General features: G+C 42.4%; 1 protein-coding gene across 1 annotated transcript; it reads right to left on the bottom strand.

Annotated features, from left to right (window-relative positions):
• Nucleotides 1–11927: 11927 nt before the first annotated feature.
• LOC135908820 (protein LLP homolog) lies at nucleotides 11928–16799 on the bottom strand. The gene is made up of 2 exons (XM_065440656.1): nucleotides 16461–16799; nucleotides 11928–12212 (listed from the first exon to the last, which is right to left on the bottom strand). Exons 1-2 carry the CDS (start codon nucleotides 16672–16674, stop codon nucleotides 12001–12003), a joined length of 426 nt encoding a protein of 141 aa, XP_065296728.1. The 5' UTR covers nucleotides 16675–16799; the 3' UTR covers nucleotides 11928–12000.
• Between the last annotated feature and the right edge of the window lie 328 nt (nucleotides 16800–17127).

Raw genomic sequence — 17127 nt, forward strand, 5'->3', positions numbered from 1 at the left:
TGTGTGACCAGCTTAGACGTGCGGGCACAATACGTACAACTGTACTCTACAACTCCGCCACAAGGCAACAAATAGATATTAGAAATCATCTCATGTGTCTCTTTGAAGAGTTGCAAATTTGCTAAATTTCAACACAGAAACATTATAGAAACAGTCATGAAGATAAATGAGAGTGGTAGACTACAGAGTAGGAAAAGATGCGTAGAAAGGCAGAGTGGTCAATCAGAGGTAGTTCTGGTTGGTTGGCTACCTTGAACAGGGGGAGTGTGATAGGAAAAAAGAGACAGGAACATAAAGAAGTAAAACTGCTTAAACAACAATGCAGTGGTAGCATTCCAAAAGTCTATCATATGTAACCAACTTGAGCAATGCCAGATATAGCCTTCTGTGTGGAGTTCTGAGCATTCCTGTGTCCGAGAGGCAAATGACGTGTGCAGTGCTGGATAGACTGGACAGCAGTCCACTGTCAAAAAAGATATCCTAGGCCAGTGCTTCCAAAGTGGTAGACTAAAGGTTTCTTAAATACTAAACCAAGAAATGACGCTAATGAGATGGGCAGAGATGTGACTTAGGTACTCCTGACAGCAGCTCCCCTTGACGTTATGTAAATTTTTCATGACATGATTGATTGCTTGTTAAGGAAAAAATGATTACTAAAGGAGGTCAAATGTGACTTTTCTATACTTTAACCGCACAAAAGGCGCTTAATCATGCAAGAATATTGAAAGTACCACATTACCCAATATTAATCAGAACTGCAGTTTTGACATGACATTCAAAAGGTAAGTTCCTTCATCGGCATCCCCACGATTTAGCCTTTTCTTTTTTTTTGCCAAATAAATGAAAGGAAGTTCTGATAGGGTGATCTTAACTTAGTCCTTCCGTCTAGTGTTCCTTTAAAATTTACATAACAGGATCATTAACCAAAAATGCTATTCAATTCTTAAAGTCTGGCACATTTTATGTAAACCAAACAAAACACAGGTTGGAGTAATATTAGCAGATGTCAAATATTGCCAGAAGCGAACATTCTTGAAAATTTTAATGGCAGCTTGCAATATGAAGGCTTACCACATTTTGCTATTGACCACATGTCACTATGACCATTTGCCCCTTAGAATTAGAGGTCTCCAGAAATCTCTGGAGAGTTGATAAAAGAAAAAACATGAGTGAAAACAAAGAAAAAGACATGAGTGAAGCAAGAAGTGCACATATAAGTTCTAGCAGCAACTCCACAATAAATGTGCACATAGAAAACCAAACTTTTTGCTTGAGCCAACAGTAGTAAATTAGCGTATTCACTATAGTTGGCTTACGTAAAAAGTATAGGAAAACAAACCAAAAAAGTTATAAATATCCTACTAAGTCCAAGATGTGAAAAAAAAGAAAAGTTTGTTCTATTAGGTGACAAGGGCGCATCTGTTGCTGACAAAAAAACATAAGAAGAGAGGCTGGCTTTCTTCAGCCAAAAGATTACAAAATTAGGAACCCAAGATTGTGGCATCTGATAAGTTTCATGGCACTTTGAACTTTACTCCTGCATGCACATAACTGCAACCACAGCACAAAACAAACAAATTCAATACAGCTGAGGACAAAACCTTAACACATGATTGTTCACGTCTAAAAAAAATCAGGTGTGTATTAAATGCGCTTGTGCAAGCTCCTCAAATATGGGAGATTATGACTGCACAAATAATCTCTCTACAGACTTGACAACCCTAGTTGCACACTTTGGGACTTTTAGCACATCCTGGCTTTTGATGTGCTTTAGAGCTACAAGAACCTGAAAGGTCCTCCGCTCAGTGAGATGCGACACAATTAAGGTAATAACATGCACAATATATCAAGCTCACAGCCATGTACTTCCACTCTGCATGCAAAATTCCACCATTACAATTTAACCAGTGTTGTCAAATTTCAATTAAGCATGAGTGTTTCAATATGTCAAAGCCTTTCACCACACTGCATAATGTGTAATTATTAAATAACACGAGTGCACTTCATTAGATAAAAAGACTGCACTGCATTATCCCCGCACAATTCTGCTGCTTTTGAAACTAGTACTTAGGACCAGCACCGTGAAAATGCCACCAAAAAGCTAAGAGCTCCTTTACAATCAAATCAGTCTTTGTGCGGAGAGATGCAGCTATGACAAGAGACAAAGCAGCTGTACTTTCCAGCATCCTTCGCCATGTTCCTCACAGTATTTTATAAACATGCAAGCTACACACTAATACGATCTCACATGTTCCAAATGCAGTGTGCTGTACAAGGATTAGAGTACCTTAATGTCTGCATTTACTGCATGTTGCGCTGACGTAAATGACATTCTAGGCAACCTGGAGAAAGTATACACAGAGATGTATATGCTATATATAAACCTGTTGTTTGTTGAGACATCCTGCAAAGTATATGTGCATGTTGGTATGCTTTAGTGAGGCAGTGAATCTTCATTGTGTCGTTCCTTGAAAGCACAACCGCTTTAACCGAGCTCCCACTACGCATGCAATGGTAACACATAAGCTCTGCTTTCCAAGTTCCCAACAAAAAGAATTAGCACAGTCTATGTGCAGCCATAGATGTTGTTCCCAGCAACCTCCTCCAGCAACATGAATCTCTCTGTGCACTGCAAGATATATCTAGTGTTGATTGTTAATGACACAAGACTACATTCAACCGCAACAGGATAATGTTGGGGGCCCATGCAGTGATGAAGGATGAGTTTTGCTTTGGCAAGAAAGCTAGGAAATGGCTAGAGGAAACTTGCAGTAAGGGCTGTAGTAGAAAAGGTAGAGCTTCGCACTACACTGTATCATGCATGTGTGGTGCTCTACTATCTTTTCTTTCTGGGCCACGGCTCAACACTTCTCAGTAGCATATAAAGAGAGAAGAAAGGAAAAAGGCTACCACAAACACACGCACGCACACACACATACACACACACACATTCTCACACTTCCACAACGATAGGGCGTAAATCAAAGTGGTATAGGCGTCCATGCAACCGCTGCACCATGCAGCGCTGCTATTGCGCCACAAGCGCGCAGACACAACGGCTATTGGTGCAACTCAAAGAGTTGCCAATGCAGCACTGAAAGGCTACGATTTCCTTAGATGACGCCAAGGCTTAGACGCTTGAGCCTCCTACTGCAGAGATAGGAATGGAAGCTAGCTCAAAACTGTATCCGCACCAAATGGGATCAGGTACTAAGCAGTATGACCCAGTAAAACCACCAGTCATGAGAAAAAAATTATGTTAGTTCAGCTGTTGCAAATATGAACAACTTTCCTACCCAACGTACCATCATGTTTAGTAAAATGCTTCCCAAACACAACGTTTCGGAATGTATTTTATTGGACACTGTTGTTCAGCTCAAAGGGGCAGTCAGTAAAATGTTGGATCTGTTTACCAAGACTGGGTCACGCCACTTGGCACCCGTGCTGTTTCCGATCATTCAGATTTTTGTGCAGATGCAATAGGGGTGATCGGGCTGCTGTTGATGGCAAACCGTTGCCATGAAGTTAAGGCTCTGCTACATGTACATAATCCACAATACTGTTATCCCTGTTACATTTTTTTCCTGTTTTGCGGCTTCTGAATTTGCTCAGAAGTGAGACGTGAGGTTCTCTCCTGTGAGTGGTGACTGTCCGATTTCCCAACATCTTGTGGAAATGCAATTTTGTGGGATGAATGTGACATTGTCTATTGCTGTACATCTGGGCATCCCTGTACATATAAGAAAGTTGCACATCTCACCATCCTCTTTTTCTTTGGCATTGCTCAACCACGACACGAGAATTCTCGAAAACACAGCGTTGAAACTTGGATTGGTTTCGCGTCACCACCGTGGAAGATGGTGCCTTCTGAGAAGCACTGACATGTTATACAGCGTACCAAAGTCTAGTTTCTGCACATGCTCGCTGGGTGTACTCAATAAACATAATCGAAATATAGCTCTGTTAAGAGGGCAGTTAGGCTTCTCATCTTTGCCGTTGAACATTTCAAATATTTTTTGTTACCACTACTATACTGTTGCCACTGGTGGTGTGCCATTGTTGGATTTCATGCACCGTGCAATTCATGGTAGTCATCATATCAGCAGAGTGTTAAGGTATGTTACTGTTCAAAAGAGGTTAATTCATGTTGATAGCCAGATGAGCCAAGAATGACATAACACTATATAACTTCATGATGATTGCAACTCCACTAGTTCTACTGCACATGTTGATACAAGCACGTGCAAATATACCTAGTGGTTTAAGTACTAACGCTGCTCGTGAGAGAGGGCAGGTAAGACCGCACATATCTGCTTGTTCTCGGCTTTCTATTTGGTGGAAACATCTACTGAAACACAAACCGTGATCAGAACAGTAGCCAGAAAACAATAATAAAGCGAAGAAATCTTTAAGCAAATACATGGCCCAAAATATTAAAGGTCAATTGCAACAAAGTTTGACTTTTATTGAATTCATTATAAGCGAGTAGTGTAGTATACTACCGATGCAATTTTGGCAATGTAGCAGGGCTGGTAATAGCCTAATTTCTTGTTAGCAGCCTTTGACTAGGACCTAAGCAGGCAATGCATGCACTTGGTGGCTAGCAGATATGACATAATTTGCGGCAGGTTTCCTCAGAGATTTTTCAGCGTGCTGTGGGCAGCTGCTGGCCCAGCCTAACCACGCTGGCTTAATGTGTTGGGTAATGTACAACTTCCAGCAAGCAGTACTAATGGCGTTTTTCCTTTCTTTTTCTTTCAGTTTTAAAGTCAAAAGCATCTATTCTTGCTGGCTTTTCGCGATGCATCCACTTGTACTTCAAACGTAAAATTACTCTATACCTACACTATCCGAAACTAGGCTTTATATGTAGACTGAAATTTTGTTGCACTTGGCTTTTAAAAAGTGCAGGTGAAACATAGCTTTTTCATGCATTCCATATGCTGTCTCACTTGTTTGCGGGAACAAGTACACAGTGTATAAAGTGTGCCGACGAAATTATTTTGACGCACAACCAATTAGCTAGGCTTTCCAGGAGGAACACGAAAACAGCTACCAGAACATGTAGCATCAATAAGGGTGGGTTGAATTGCTCACTGCAGCAGGCATATTTTTATGGGGACAAAATTAAGAAAAAGCTAGTGTATTTAGATATAGGTGCACCTTAAAGAATTTCAGTTGGCAAAATCAACCTGTACCCCTACACTACAAGGTCCCTTATAGCCCCCTGTGCAGGGTGTCCTGGAGGAAGAGTCCCGCAAGTTAAATTAAATTAAACTAGAGTGTGCACTGCCTCAGTGCCACCTTGTGAACTTGATGCAGACAACTTGTCTCCCATGATATTCGAGGTAATTCCATGCTGTTTATCACAGGCCTCTGATTAGTGTGAAAGCTTCTGGTCAAGAAGCACGCTATATATTTTAATGCAGGAATGTTAACTAAGCCTGAAACAGATTATAATATTGACTTGCCCAGCAGTATTATTTTCACTTATATTTTAGTCATCTCAGAGACTGTCCTTGCGATTTCAAGTGCTTCGTTTATGTAGGTTCATGGCTATATAGTGATTATTAGTCTGTCTTCAAAATTGTAACATGCACAAAGCTTTGAACACATAATGGCTCCCTTTACATGCACAAAAGAGCAAGGTTCCTGGACCATAGCTTGCTACATCAGTTAACCAAATTATCAGTTCTTAGAAACACCAGTTTCAATAACTTAATATAGGTAAACAAAGGCAACTGAAAGGTCTGTAGCCATCAACAGAGGAAGCTGTAGGCAGCAGCAGCATCTTGAAACATAGTTATCTTGGTTGTGCTTTCTGCACGATTTCAAGAGGGCACAAAGTTTTTTAGAAGCCTGGACTTGCGATCACTCGCGCATGCTGAAAGTAACAGCGGCTGCGCGCAACGCGGCAATGACATAAAAGGACACGCAATGTTATTTGTGCCACTAACCTTCTTGCTTGTATACCATTTGCACTCTTTGCAAAAAAGTAAAAAAAAATGTTGCTTCAGCATAACCATTATTGTTTTTTCGTTCAACATTCTCGCTGAACTTTCGAGCCCCATATAAAGTCAGTATTATCATGATCATTGAGAGCTGTATACTCTGTGTCTGCTATCTACCATTATAAACTCACACAGGTTTACCAAAGAGTCAGTTGAAAGAACCTTAGAGTTTCACACACTTAAAGTAAACTATGCTATTCTTTAGAGCTCAGTGCAAGTTATGAACAGCAACCTATTGTGTGCATGTGTCATTAAAATGAAACAGTCGCTTGTCCACAAAAAAGCCTGTAACTTGGTTTTTGCACCATTCCGTGTTTCTTGGAAGGCATATCAAGGTGAGCACCAACTGTTCAACCAGGCTCCTATTATTTACAGTGCTCAGATGGCGTTCATGATAGTTGCAGATAAAAGTGAAGATGACATACAAAAAATGAAGAGCGAAACAACTGTACAGCTTACACGTACAGCCCCCCCTCCCTCTATTTTACACCTATAGCCTACGCCTACTAGTGCACCACACATCATGCCGAAATGCAGCATTTTAGTTTTAAAGATAACTAAAAAAAAACCGGGGACGTCACTGTTTCGTACGTCTGCTTGTGGAACACCTCATTCACCCTCGTGTGACCGTTGCGATACTCATGTAGCTAGGATGCTTCGAAAAGCTCACAACCTAACAGGCCAGTTGGCCAATAGCAGTAGACGCTTCCTGCAAGAGATAAATGGGCTTGTGGGAGGAAGCTTTTAATGCTTTTCTCCCCCAAAACTCCAAGCAAGGGGGAAAAAACATGGGGAGAGGCAAGCAGACAGAGAAGGCACCACACGAAAGTACTACATACATGCAGATACGTGTACACAAGCGAGCTGCAGTGTAACATAAAATGTAGACAGACTACAACTAACGAACGCGATCAAGCAGCAGATGCTTTTTTCCTTCTCATTGCTCCACTTTTGATGGCCTCCCCATCCACATCAAGGCGTGCCCCTTTCCCAAAAGCATGTTTTTTGAAGAGAAATAAAGCTCTCTCACATTTCCCGCCACTTCTTTTATGTGTACAGTGTCAGAAACTGTATTTACTGTCAAGTGGTGGTTGAAAGCCTCTGTGCAACTCGAGAATGTATATGTACCTACTTTTCATGTTGATTTATTTTCTATTTTCTTTTCTCATGACATGACCTGTCATAGCACTAACATTGTCTGTACCTATAGCATTGCCATCCATGACCTCTTCTTTTATGTTCATTTCTGAAGTCTGGTTCTAGCACACTGTTTTTGATACTTGAGTGTATTTCCAAGTGATTTTGTGACATCTGTGCTACCCTATGTCCTCTTGCCCTACATTTTGTCTTTCACTTGTAACAATGAAAAAAAAAATTGCCTATCTCTAAAGTGTGTTGATATCACAGTCATGCCCACCTCAGTACAAAACCTACTTACTCTCCCTTTCATAATAAGGCTTGCATATTTCCAGCTTGCCTACACACGGCTAACACCATTTGAAAAATTCAAGCTTCACATGATGAGAAAGGTCCATTTTACAATGAAAACTGATTGCCCTAATGAGACCATCGTTTATATTTGATAAGATAGCAGGTTCAAAATTTAATTATCAACATGAAAACAGTAGCAGCAACTTCTATTTTAGCATGTTTTCCTTAGCAATTTTTGTTCTCATAATAAAACAAGAATGATTTTGTGTCCACTCTTTGGAAACTGTATGCAGGTGCACTTGACTGAAATCTGCAAGCACCATTTCAAAGGTTACAGCCATCATGTGCAAAAGCCTCTACAGTTGAGTTGTAACAAACAGTGTTTCACACCTCTGCTTGAGTATCAGTGCAACTGTTGGACAAGCTGGTATATCATAAGCAACCTCATGTACATTCCATGGAATTTGTCCTTTGAAAAAACATTTCCTTGCACAGATTTTATTCTTGTCTCGTGACAATCACACCAGTACTAGTTGAGATGCTGTTCGTGTTTCTTACTTGCTTGTCCCTTTGTTTTTCTCTTTCTTTTCTTTTTTTTTGTTTACTTAGAAAACTGATTTGGGTTTGATCCTGTTGACTGTCCTGAATGAAAAATGCATAACGAAATGCACAATGTTCATCGTATTCTCCTCCTCTTTCCATGACTGTACATTCCACTGTGAAGTCACGCCTTGAAAAGTAAAACTACTTTACTTCAGCTGACACTGTGTTGCTCTTCTTGAAAAATTGGCTGTTGTTGCGACGCCTGTCTGTCGAACCTAGACCGGCGTTACTATTGGGTAGCGTGGCGTTGTCGGCAGGGTGCAAGCGTCCGGTAGACCATGGCGACCAGGCAAGGACGAGACAATTTCTAGTGCAAAACTTGCACTGTTTATTCAATGGTTGGTGAAGGATATAGAAGAGAATGAATGAATAAAACATTGCGGGGCCACTTAAATAGGCCCGCTAAAATCATAGGCGGGATCTTGCTCACGTCAACGTCACGTGACATGCACCAAGTCTGGTCGGGGATGACCCGACCCGCGGGTCCTGTTTGGTTTGCGGAAAGGGTCTCCCCTAGAGTCGGGCTGTTCGCGGAAAGGGTGCTCTCCTAGAGTCGCACAGTTTGTGAAAAAGGTTCTCCCCTAGAGTCGCACACACACAAAGGGCCCTGTAATCACTGCGGGGCGCCTGCCAGACCGGCAACCACTCAAAACAACCATAGCAAATTAGGGATCCATCCTCCATTTCGATTAGGCATGGTTTTTGAGCATCCTTTTTGCCCGGGGTGTTACATGCCAAACGTAACACTGCGCAGTGCCATTGCTTGAATGCAATGTCCACTTGGTGTTGGCGAACATAACTACAATGTGGAAGTGTTCTATATGTGAGCACAAACACAACTCAACTAGGAGCATGCGAGCAGAGTGCACAGATGATGCTAGTCATCTGTAGTGATGTTATTTTTTGCGAACTCCTTTGGCCTTGTAAAATATCTGCTGTCATTTGCTTCCCATGGTCACATTTACGTGCCAAAGCAAACTTGCAGCACCAGCAAACATATACAAGCTAATTACTTTAAAAAAGGCCTAAATAAAAAAACTAAAGAAGTTTTGTTATATTCTTCAAAGTCTGGCACCCTTGCGAAATGAAAGAAGGACATGACACTTGCATTGAGCTGCCTGAAGACAACCTATGAATAAATAATCTAGTGCAGCACCTGCTGCCAGACTCTGCTGTCTAAACCTTCATAGCAGCAAATACTGCTTTCTTCAAAAGAAATGGCACTTAGCAGCCTTAAGTGAAGTTCATATCCTAGATGATGTCCTAGGACACAAGCGATGCCTACAGGAGCAAGCACTACTGTATGGTTAGATGTGCCCCTAATGGATACCCCCCTGTGCACACCTATACATATATGGCAAATTCTCCAAGGCCACAATTTTGTGTGACACAATATTCAGCACACTATGTCACAAAGGCAATGCACATCCAGTCAGTGTGTCCGAGGCTCGCATAATGTGCAAACTCAAGCATTCTTTCCATCATATCTACTTGGTTTAAGCATTATAGAACGTGATTTTATGAGCAAATTTAGATGGGACAGAGTGAAAGAAAAGAGACAAACACCTTTGTTTTCATCCTGTGTATTTTGTTCTTTCCAGCCAAATCTGTGCCATAAAATCATATTCCATAATACTTGTGATCAACTAATCCATCTTACTTGCTGGTAGGCAATCCAGAGGCACTTATTTAAAATAATAGCGTAAGTGAACATCTAAAAAAGAAAAAGAAAGTTTTGTTTGTGTTAGGCAACTAAAATTGACATTTATTTCTGAATACAATTCAATATCTTATTTGTTTCTGTAGGAAGCTTTTATATTGAAATAAGCAATTTTCTAAACAAAGTTATTGCTTGACATACCCACTTCCTTTAAGTGACTAGTGATACATACTCCTGTTGCATGAAAAGCAGGCAAGAACAAAAGGTTGTTTTTTAGCCAACGTTAACGTTATCAATTGTTCTCTGTAAACATTGAAAGCCTGCTATGAAGTAAATTCAGGCATTAGACACGCCTGAAATGCAGCCACAAACACACGGAGCATGTTGCTATAGCGTTGCTTATGAGGTAAATCATGTGCTGTTCATTCTGGTGTCTTTCAATGTTATAGGTCGTTTAGCTCCATGCACTATGGACACTGTCCTACAGTTCCATGGAATTTTAACAATGAAAGCAACGTCCTAGGAGCACTGTCCTACAGTTCCGTGAACTTTTAACGATGAAAGCATTGCCTGAGTAAACGTCCTAGGAGCATTCAATCTTTCACCAGGATGCTACACAATGTAACGGTTAAGAGGGTTTGACCAGCGTCGACTCTACTTTGCTGAGTGTGTGGCACAGCTGATGACAAAAGAGGCCCGGACAGCCAAGCAGGAAGCAGAGAAAAATAAAGTTGATTGTGTAGATGACTTCATGCCCTGTGGCTACTAATAGGCACCTCAGTTGGTTTCTGCTGAAGTACAAGTGGGTAGTAAAGCAGTGTTTTTACATTAGTCTAAGTTATCTCAAAACATCAATTTTTCCTACATTTGCCCCATGATTTCAAAAATTGACTAAGCTATAAAAATAACTTATCTAGAGCATACCAAATCATTACATATGTCTACTGTAGCAAAAATATAAAAATTCAATGAAAGGAATTATTTTTACAAAACATTCCATTATTATTATAGCTGAAAATTTCGGGACATTAAGTAAAGAAAATTATCAAAAAATCACTATATATCCCCGAACAAAAACTCTGAATACAATGGTACCAGTATGACTATTTTCGCATGCTCAGTACCAAAGAAAACGGGTTGTCAGCATGCCTAAATATGCATGGTAGGTATAGGGCTTACCCTCATCCCTTAAAGAGGTGCGTTCGAACCTCAATGTAACTAACAGAGATATAATGGATTATCAAGTATAATGGAGTAAACCTAAACATTGGTTGGCCATGCTTATTTTGATTAGTATTGTTCTGCTTTGATGAAACCAACAATACAAGATTTGAGACAATATTGGCCATAGTGAAGCGAATATTTCTTCACTCGGCAGCTCACAATGTTTTCTGTATATATACAAGAAGCTTTTTCCACTTACCGTATTTTCGCGATTCTAAGCACCCCCCCCCTCTATTTTCGCGAAAGAATTGGGAAAAAGTTTGCACGCGAATCTAAGCACCCCCCCTATTTGTTAGGAAGCGCGCGTGGCCAAGGCCACGGGCGCTTGCTCACTCTGTCATCGAGCCGGAGCCGTCGGAGTCCCGAGGTGGCACGGCGTCCGCGGCGCGAGTACGCTGTACAGCCTGACTGTATACGGATATATGGCAAAAGTTACAGAAAGCGTCCCCATCAACCATCGCAAAGAGGATTTCGGACGCTTGGAAGCGGGTCCAAGTGGACGTTGTGGTCAAATCATTTAAGAACTGCTCGATCACAAACCATTTTGACGGAACAGAAGACGACCTGCTGTGGGATACCGAGAGCGGCAGTTCAAGCGGTGCGACGAACTCGAGTGGCAGTGATAGTAACTGAGCATCCAACACAAGCGGTGGGTTCACTGTGTGCACCGATTTTTCTTTTGAATGTTTGCAAAATAAAATGTCATTTCTCGCACCGAGGTCATAGTGATGTCGCAGCGAAAAGAGGGAGGGGGGGGTCATTCTAAATTTTTCAAATCTAAGCACCCCCCCCCCCCCCACTTTGGGCATCGCGATCGTGAAAAAAAGGGGGTGCTTAGAATCGAGTAAATACGGTACATTTCCTATAGGGTCCACAATCGCTTTCACTAGCACACAAAATGTATCTGACCTATTTATCCTTTGTAAACACTGTCACTAGAGGATTTCAACATGCATGACCAATTCTTCAGCTTTGCATTAAAATAAAATTGACAGCGGTTAGTGTGGATGGTTAGTTTTTATTCCCAGACAAGATCTATTAACAAGATATTTGATGAGCTAGCACAAAAGTCTACCGTGAGGACTTGCGCTTTTTGTTTTTCTTGACGCCCTTGTGAGATGCTGACTTTCGAGACTTGCCTCGTCCCTGCGGAGCTTTCAGCTTCCTGATCGCTCTTTGGCTCATCCAAACAGGGTAAGAGCCATGCTCATCTCTCAGTGTCTTGGGATCATATTTCCGCACAGGCTTGTCAACATCCATTTCTGTTGAGGCCTGCCCGTCAGCTACGGCAGAAAGCATCCAGATTAAGCAAGCATTGAAATAGCTGCGCACACACAGAGACATACACGTACAGTGCTCACAGAATTAAATGCGACAGGGAAGCTTTAGGCAGAGCACTCCATATGTGCAATTATTTGTGATTACCAAGTCATGTCCCAACAAATTTGATCACTAAAGGTGATGCAGACCCTTATCTAAGAGTGTGAGCCAAAATGACGGATGTCACTCGAACTGCAGGTGGTGAAAATGAAAGTCTGCAAATTTGTTAGCCTTCAACTTACACATTTCATTCGATGAGCACTGTACATATGCATGCACACATGCAATAATCTTCGAAACTCATGACCCTTTAAGCAGTACTTCTAACAGAAAAAGTACAGTTGTGCATGCATAATAATGGACGATGACGAAGAAAACAAGTATTGCTACTACAAAAACAGGTCTCATTCAATTTATTGCAGCTATGTACATGAGTGACACCTCTAAGACAAAAGACTCCAAGCCAATATACTTGGGGCCAACTGACATACTACAGTCTATGTTTGTTACAACGGACCCACATACAACAGACTTCCGGATATAAAGGGCCATATTTCAGCCTTAAATTGGTCTACCTATTTTATTAATGCAACGAAGTTTGCTTTTAAGGGACAGCACTACAACGGACTATCAGCTAGAGCGGACGAAATTAGCAACAATTTTTGTCAAAATCGGGCGCATAAAATGGACTTTTGCCATGTCGACACGGGCTGGCAACTGACTTGGGAGGGTCAGCTGATGATCCCGGCTCAATATCTTGCGTGTGAGGGTTGGAAGGAAGCGGGGTGGAAGCACACTGTCTTTTGCACGCAAGGCACGGGGGGGAGGCGAGATAAAGAAGTGGGGGAGGGTTCTACTCCGGTGCCTGCTGTTAACAGTGCGGCCGCGTAGGCGCCATGTCTTGAAAGCGATGCACAATGTGGACAAAGTGTACACCCGCGCGGGCCTCACCTTCAAAGCAACCTGCAATGTGGACAGAGAGCGCCCAGTGCCGGTAGCTTCGTATGTGCTATGCTTGCTGTGCTTTCAACGTTTGGTTCACATTGAAGCAAGAGACAGCATGAAGGTCAATTCGCTCGCTGCTGCTGCCATGCTTATCTTGCTTAATTTGCTATCGCAATCGATGCTTCACCTTTCGAGCAAAACTGCTACTTCTTTTTTTTTACTTTGGACGTTGGTCACTCTACAACAATGTTGTTCGACATCGCGACGAAAGTTAGTTTCAGAAGTAAGGCGTCTCGGATATTAAGGACTTCGGATAAAATCGACGTTTTTTGTTGGATTATCAGGGTCCGTTGTAACGAGAGTCAACTGTGCCATGTGGTGGTACAGCGCATACTAACAATGGTTTAATTTATGATTACAAGCACAGCTAGCTGCATGGAAGTCTCCATCTGGTGATGCACTTTAATATAACAACATTAATAAGTTAAGTAGTTCGTAGTTACCAATGCTTTATTCTCAATGAAATTTTGCAACATGATTTTATTTGTCAGTCCACAATTTTCAATAGAAGCACCTTGCGTTGTTGTGAACTTTTTAGTGCTAATAAGAAGCAGACAAAGAAAAAGACAACATGCTTTATCTCTTTATCTTATTAGTGTTCACCTGTGTATTATTTGTGCTACAAAGTTCACATTACATCAAACCAACTTGCCCAAGAGCATTTCAGAAGAAAGTAGGTTTTAGCATGTTTGTAATTCATTGTTATACAGAATACATAGCACAGGAAGAACAAAGGACAGGTTGAGACAGGACAAGAGCAGACTTTGAACTAAGGTTTTATTGCAGATCCTGAGTATGTATATATACATACATCTGAATCTGCAAATGGAAAGACCTGACATAGAAGACAGTAAACTGCCACGTGCTGACTGTGCCAAGAAGTCAAGCTCTTTCTTTGCAAAGTTACAAAAGACATTTTGACGCATACATCTCCTGCTCATGCAATCTCAGTGACTTCAATGATTTTTGTAGTCACGCTGTTGTGATAGCGACACACAAGTCTGATCAAAAAGAGGATGGCAAGGTAGTTTCGCATCAAATTTTTTACAGTGTGCAGCCAGCTGGCCATCAGCAGCAATGTTGCCGACATTATTGTCATGCTCTTGCAGATGCACATTCAAGCATTTGCCAGTCTGACCCATGTACTGTCTTCCACGTGAGAGTGGAATTTTGTAAGCAACGCCCCTTCTGCAGGGCACGTAGGCATCTCTGTGTATGATAGTGCATTCTGGTTTCCGCTTTCTTGTGGGACAGCTTAGTTGAAAAAAATAAAGATGAGGCCTAAATTGAAAGTCAGTGCTTGTCCTGATTGGATCTGTCTGTTCCATTGCATGCCCTAGCATGGTGATAGCCACGCTCTTGCTCTCACACTCTCCCCTGTTGCCCTTACCCTTGTAGATAAGGTGGCTCTAAAGCACTTTGCACAAGCCACTGGGCTCACTTCTGTTCGGACAATCATGGAATAAACGATTCCATTCTGTCAGTGTGGTTGCCTTGGCATGAACATGACATAACTGGTAACAAGGATGCCAACCGTACCCTAGGATAACGCCCCCTGAAGATCTTCAGCACCTGGAGCCAGAACAAGGTTGGGTGAGAAATGGTTCTCTGCTACTGTGCTTGCGCAGACGGGTCCCGTTTCACACAAACTGAGTGTCATTACTCCTCAAGGTGTGTTTCAGTGGGTGCGTCACGGCAACCACATCGTGCATGTACCACTGGGACATGACACTTCAGCGCATCTAGCACTGTTCCTAGAGCTTGAGCCACAGCCTCCAGTCAACCAGCCCCTGTTCGTCAGGCAAGAGTTCCAACCCTCCAGGCTACCCAGGAGTTTGCACTGCCTGAGTGTCAATACCCAGTTTGCAACAGGAAATGCCCTGACTGCCACATTCCATAGTCAAGCGTTGCAAACAAAATAAGTAGGGAGGGATGTTGCATAGCACGCCCTAGGATGGCGATAGTAGCCACGCTGTTGCTCTCACACCCTTCCCTGTCACCCATGCCCTCGTAGATAAGGTGACTCCAAATAAAGCACTTAGCGCAAAAAAACCAGGATCACTTCTGTTCGCACAATCATGAAATAAACAATTCCATTCTGTCAGCGTGGTTGCCTTGCCACGAACATGACACTGTCCTTCATTATTACTGCACTAGGTATTCGGTATAACAGTGTTGGCATTGTTGTTTGCCTGATTCGTCTGGATTATACGAGAGACATAAAAAGCAGTCCACTTCTCTTCAGCAGTTCACTTCTGCAATAGTAAAATGTGCTTTTGATGATTTTTTTTTTCAGTCAAAGTGCAGTCATAGATTCTGTTTTGTTGCGAAATTTGAGCAAGGGCAAAGCTGTGGCATGCTCTAAATCTTCTATTAACATTGTTAGAGTTAAAACGTAAGTCACAGCATTGTGAACCCAGACAAGCACCAACAAGAACACTACCATCACAACGCTCACTGCGAGTGTTCTGGCCCGGAAAATTTTCTGACAGGGAGTAAGTGTACGTGGTTTGAAATGGGCCACTGATGCTCGCAAGATATAAGAAGGGAGAGAAATAATTGTCACAGTCCAATAATGGGGAAGGAAGCAACAGAAACACACACGCACACCTACATGCTTCACTGGAAAATGACAAAGCTAAGGCACTTGATGTCTGGAATAAATGAACTTTGGACTAATACTACACATGATTATAGCGTGTGCCTGGGTTGGAGGCCATTGATTAGCAAGACTAATGCGACGGAAAAACCACGAATAGGTACACAGAAATTACATTTTTTCGAGAAGTCCTCGCGCTTTTTGTGTCTCCACTAATTTGTGTGTATCATCGTAGCTGGTCCACACCAATTGCTTGTTAAGGTTTTTCTTTGCCTTCTTTGCTAATTTCTTGACACCACGTCTACTACTGCCACAACGTCGAACTACAGGGGGGAATTATTGCTCGCAACCACGGTTCTGCGCTCGATTTCTTTTTCGCATTCCGACATTGGGATTTTACCACTGCCCTTGTATCGATTCGTACAAACTGAGGTGCTACCTTAATGCCGCACGTGTAATTAACAAATGCGAAAGCGTGGCTCGTTTTCTTCAGCACCTTCTGCGCACATGCTGTGGCACTGGATCGCTTTATTACACCACTTATTTATCTGAAGTAATAGTTCTACACGCGAAGATTCAATATCACAGTCACAGAATGCGGACACACCTTGAGTGCCCGATGGCTCGCTGGACTCGACGGCACGGTCGGCGACTTGCTTGCCATCTACGATGATGCCCGTATCAGACATGTCAACGTCGCTCTTGGAAGTAGCAGCAGCCGCCAACATCTCCTTCAGCTTGGCCAGTTCTTTCACGGAGTAACGCTCCCGTTTTTTTGCACGCATTTTGCGTTTCCACTTACTCCGCAAACTCTTAGCCATTATTCAACTTACGACCGACGACAGAACGGACCACGGATTAGGCAATTTAGCGCCTGGCATGCAGGAACAGCAAACACCGCCAACGTGCGCGACCAGAATGGCTGAGTGGCTTAGGCATTGGCTAAAGCATAGAGAGCTAAAGCTTCAACTACTTACACGGCCGATTTCGGTTTCGGTCATTTCGCTTTGCTGCACTCGCACTCTAAAAACAGTTGCACCCTTTGGGGTGTATATTTGTCCCACAACAATAATCATCATCTGTCTTGCCTGCGTTTCCTTTCTTTAACGCTGCGAGCCCGGTACTTCCCAGTCACGAATGACATGCGCGTTATCAGTGTGACGCAGCATTCTCGACAGGAAAGTAGCGAGCGCCGGGTTTTCAAGAAAGGAAACGCAAGCAAGGCAGATGACGATTATTGTTGCGGGACAAATACCGCGCTCGCCGCTTTAAAG

This window comes from Dermacentor albipictus, chromosome 1 (assembly GCF_038994185.2).
Source record: "Dermacentor albipictus isolate Rhodes 1998 colony chromosome 1, USDA_Dalb.pri_finalv2, whole genome shotgun sequence".
Lineage (NCBI taxonomy): Eukaryota > Metazoa > Arthropoda > Arachnida > Ixodida > Ixodidae > Dermacentor > Dermacentor albipictus.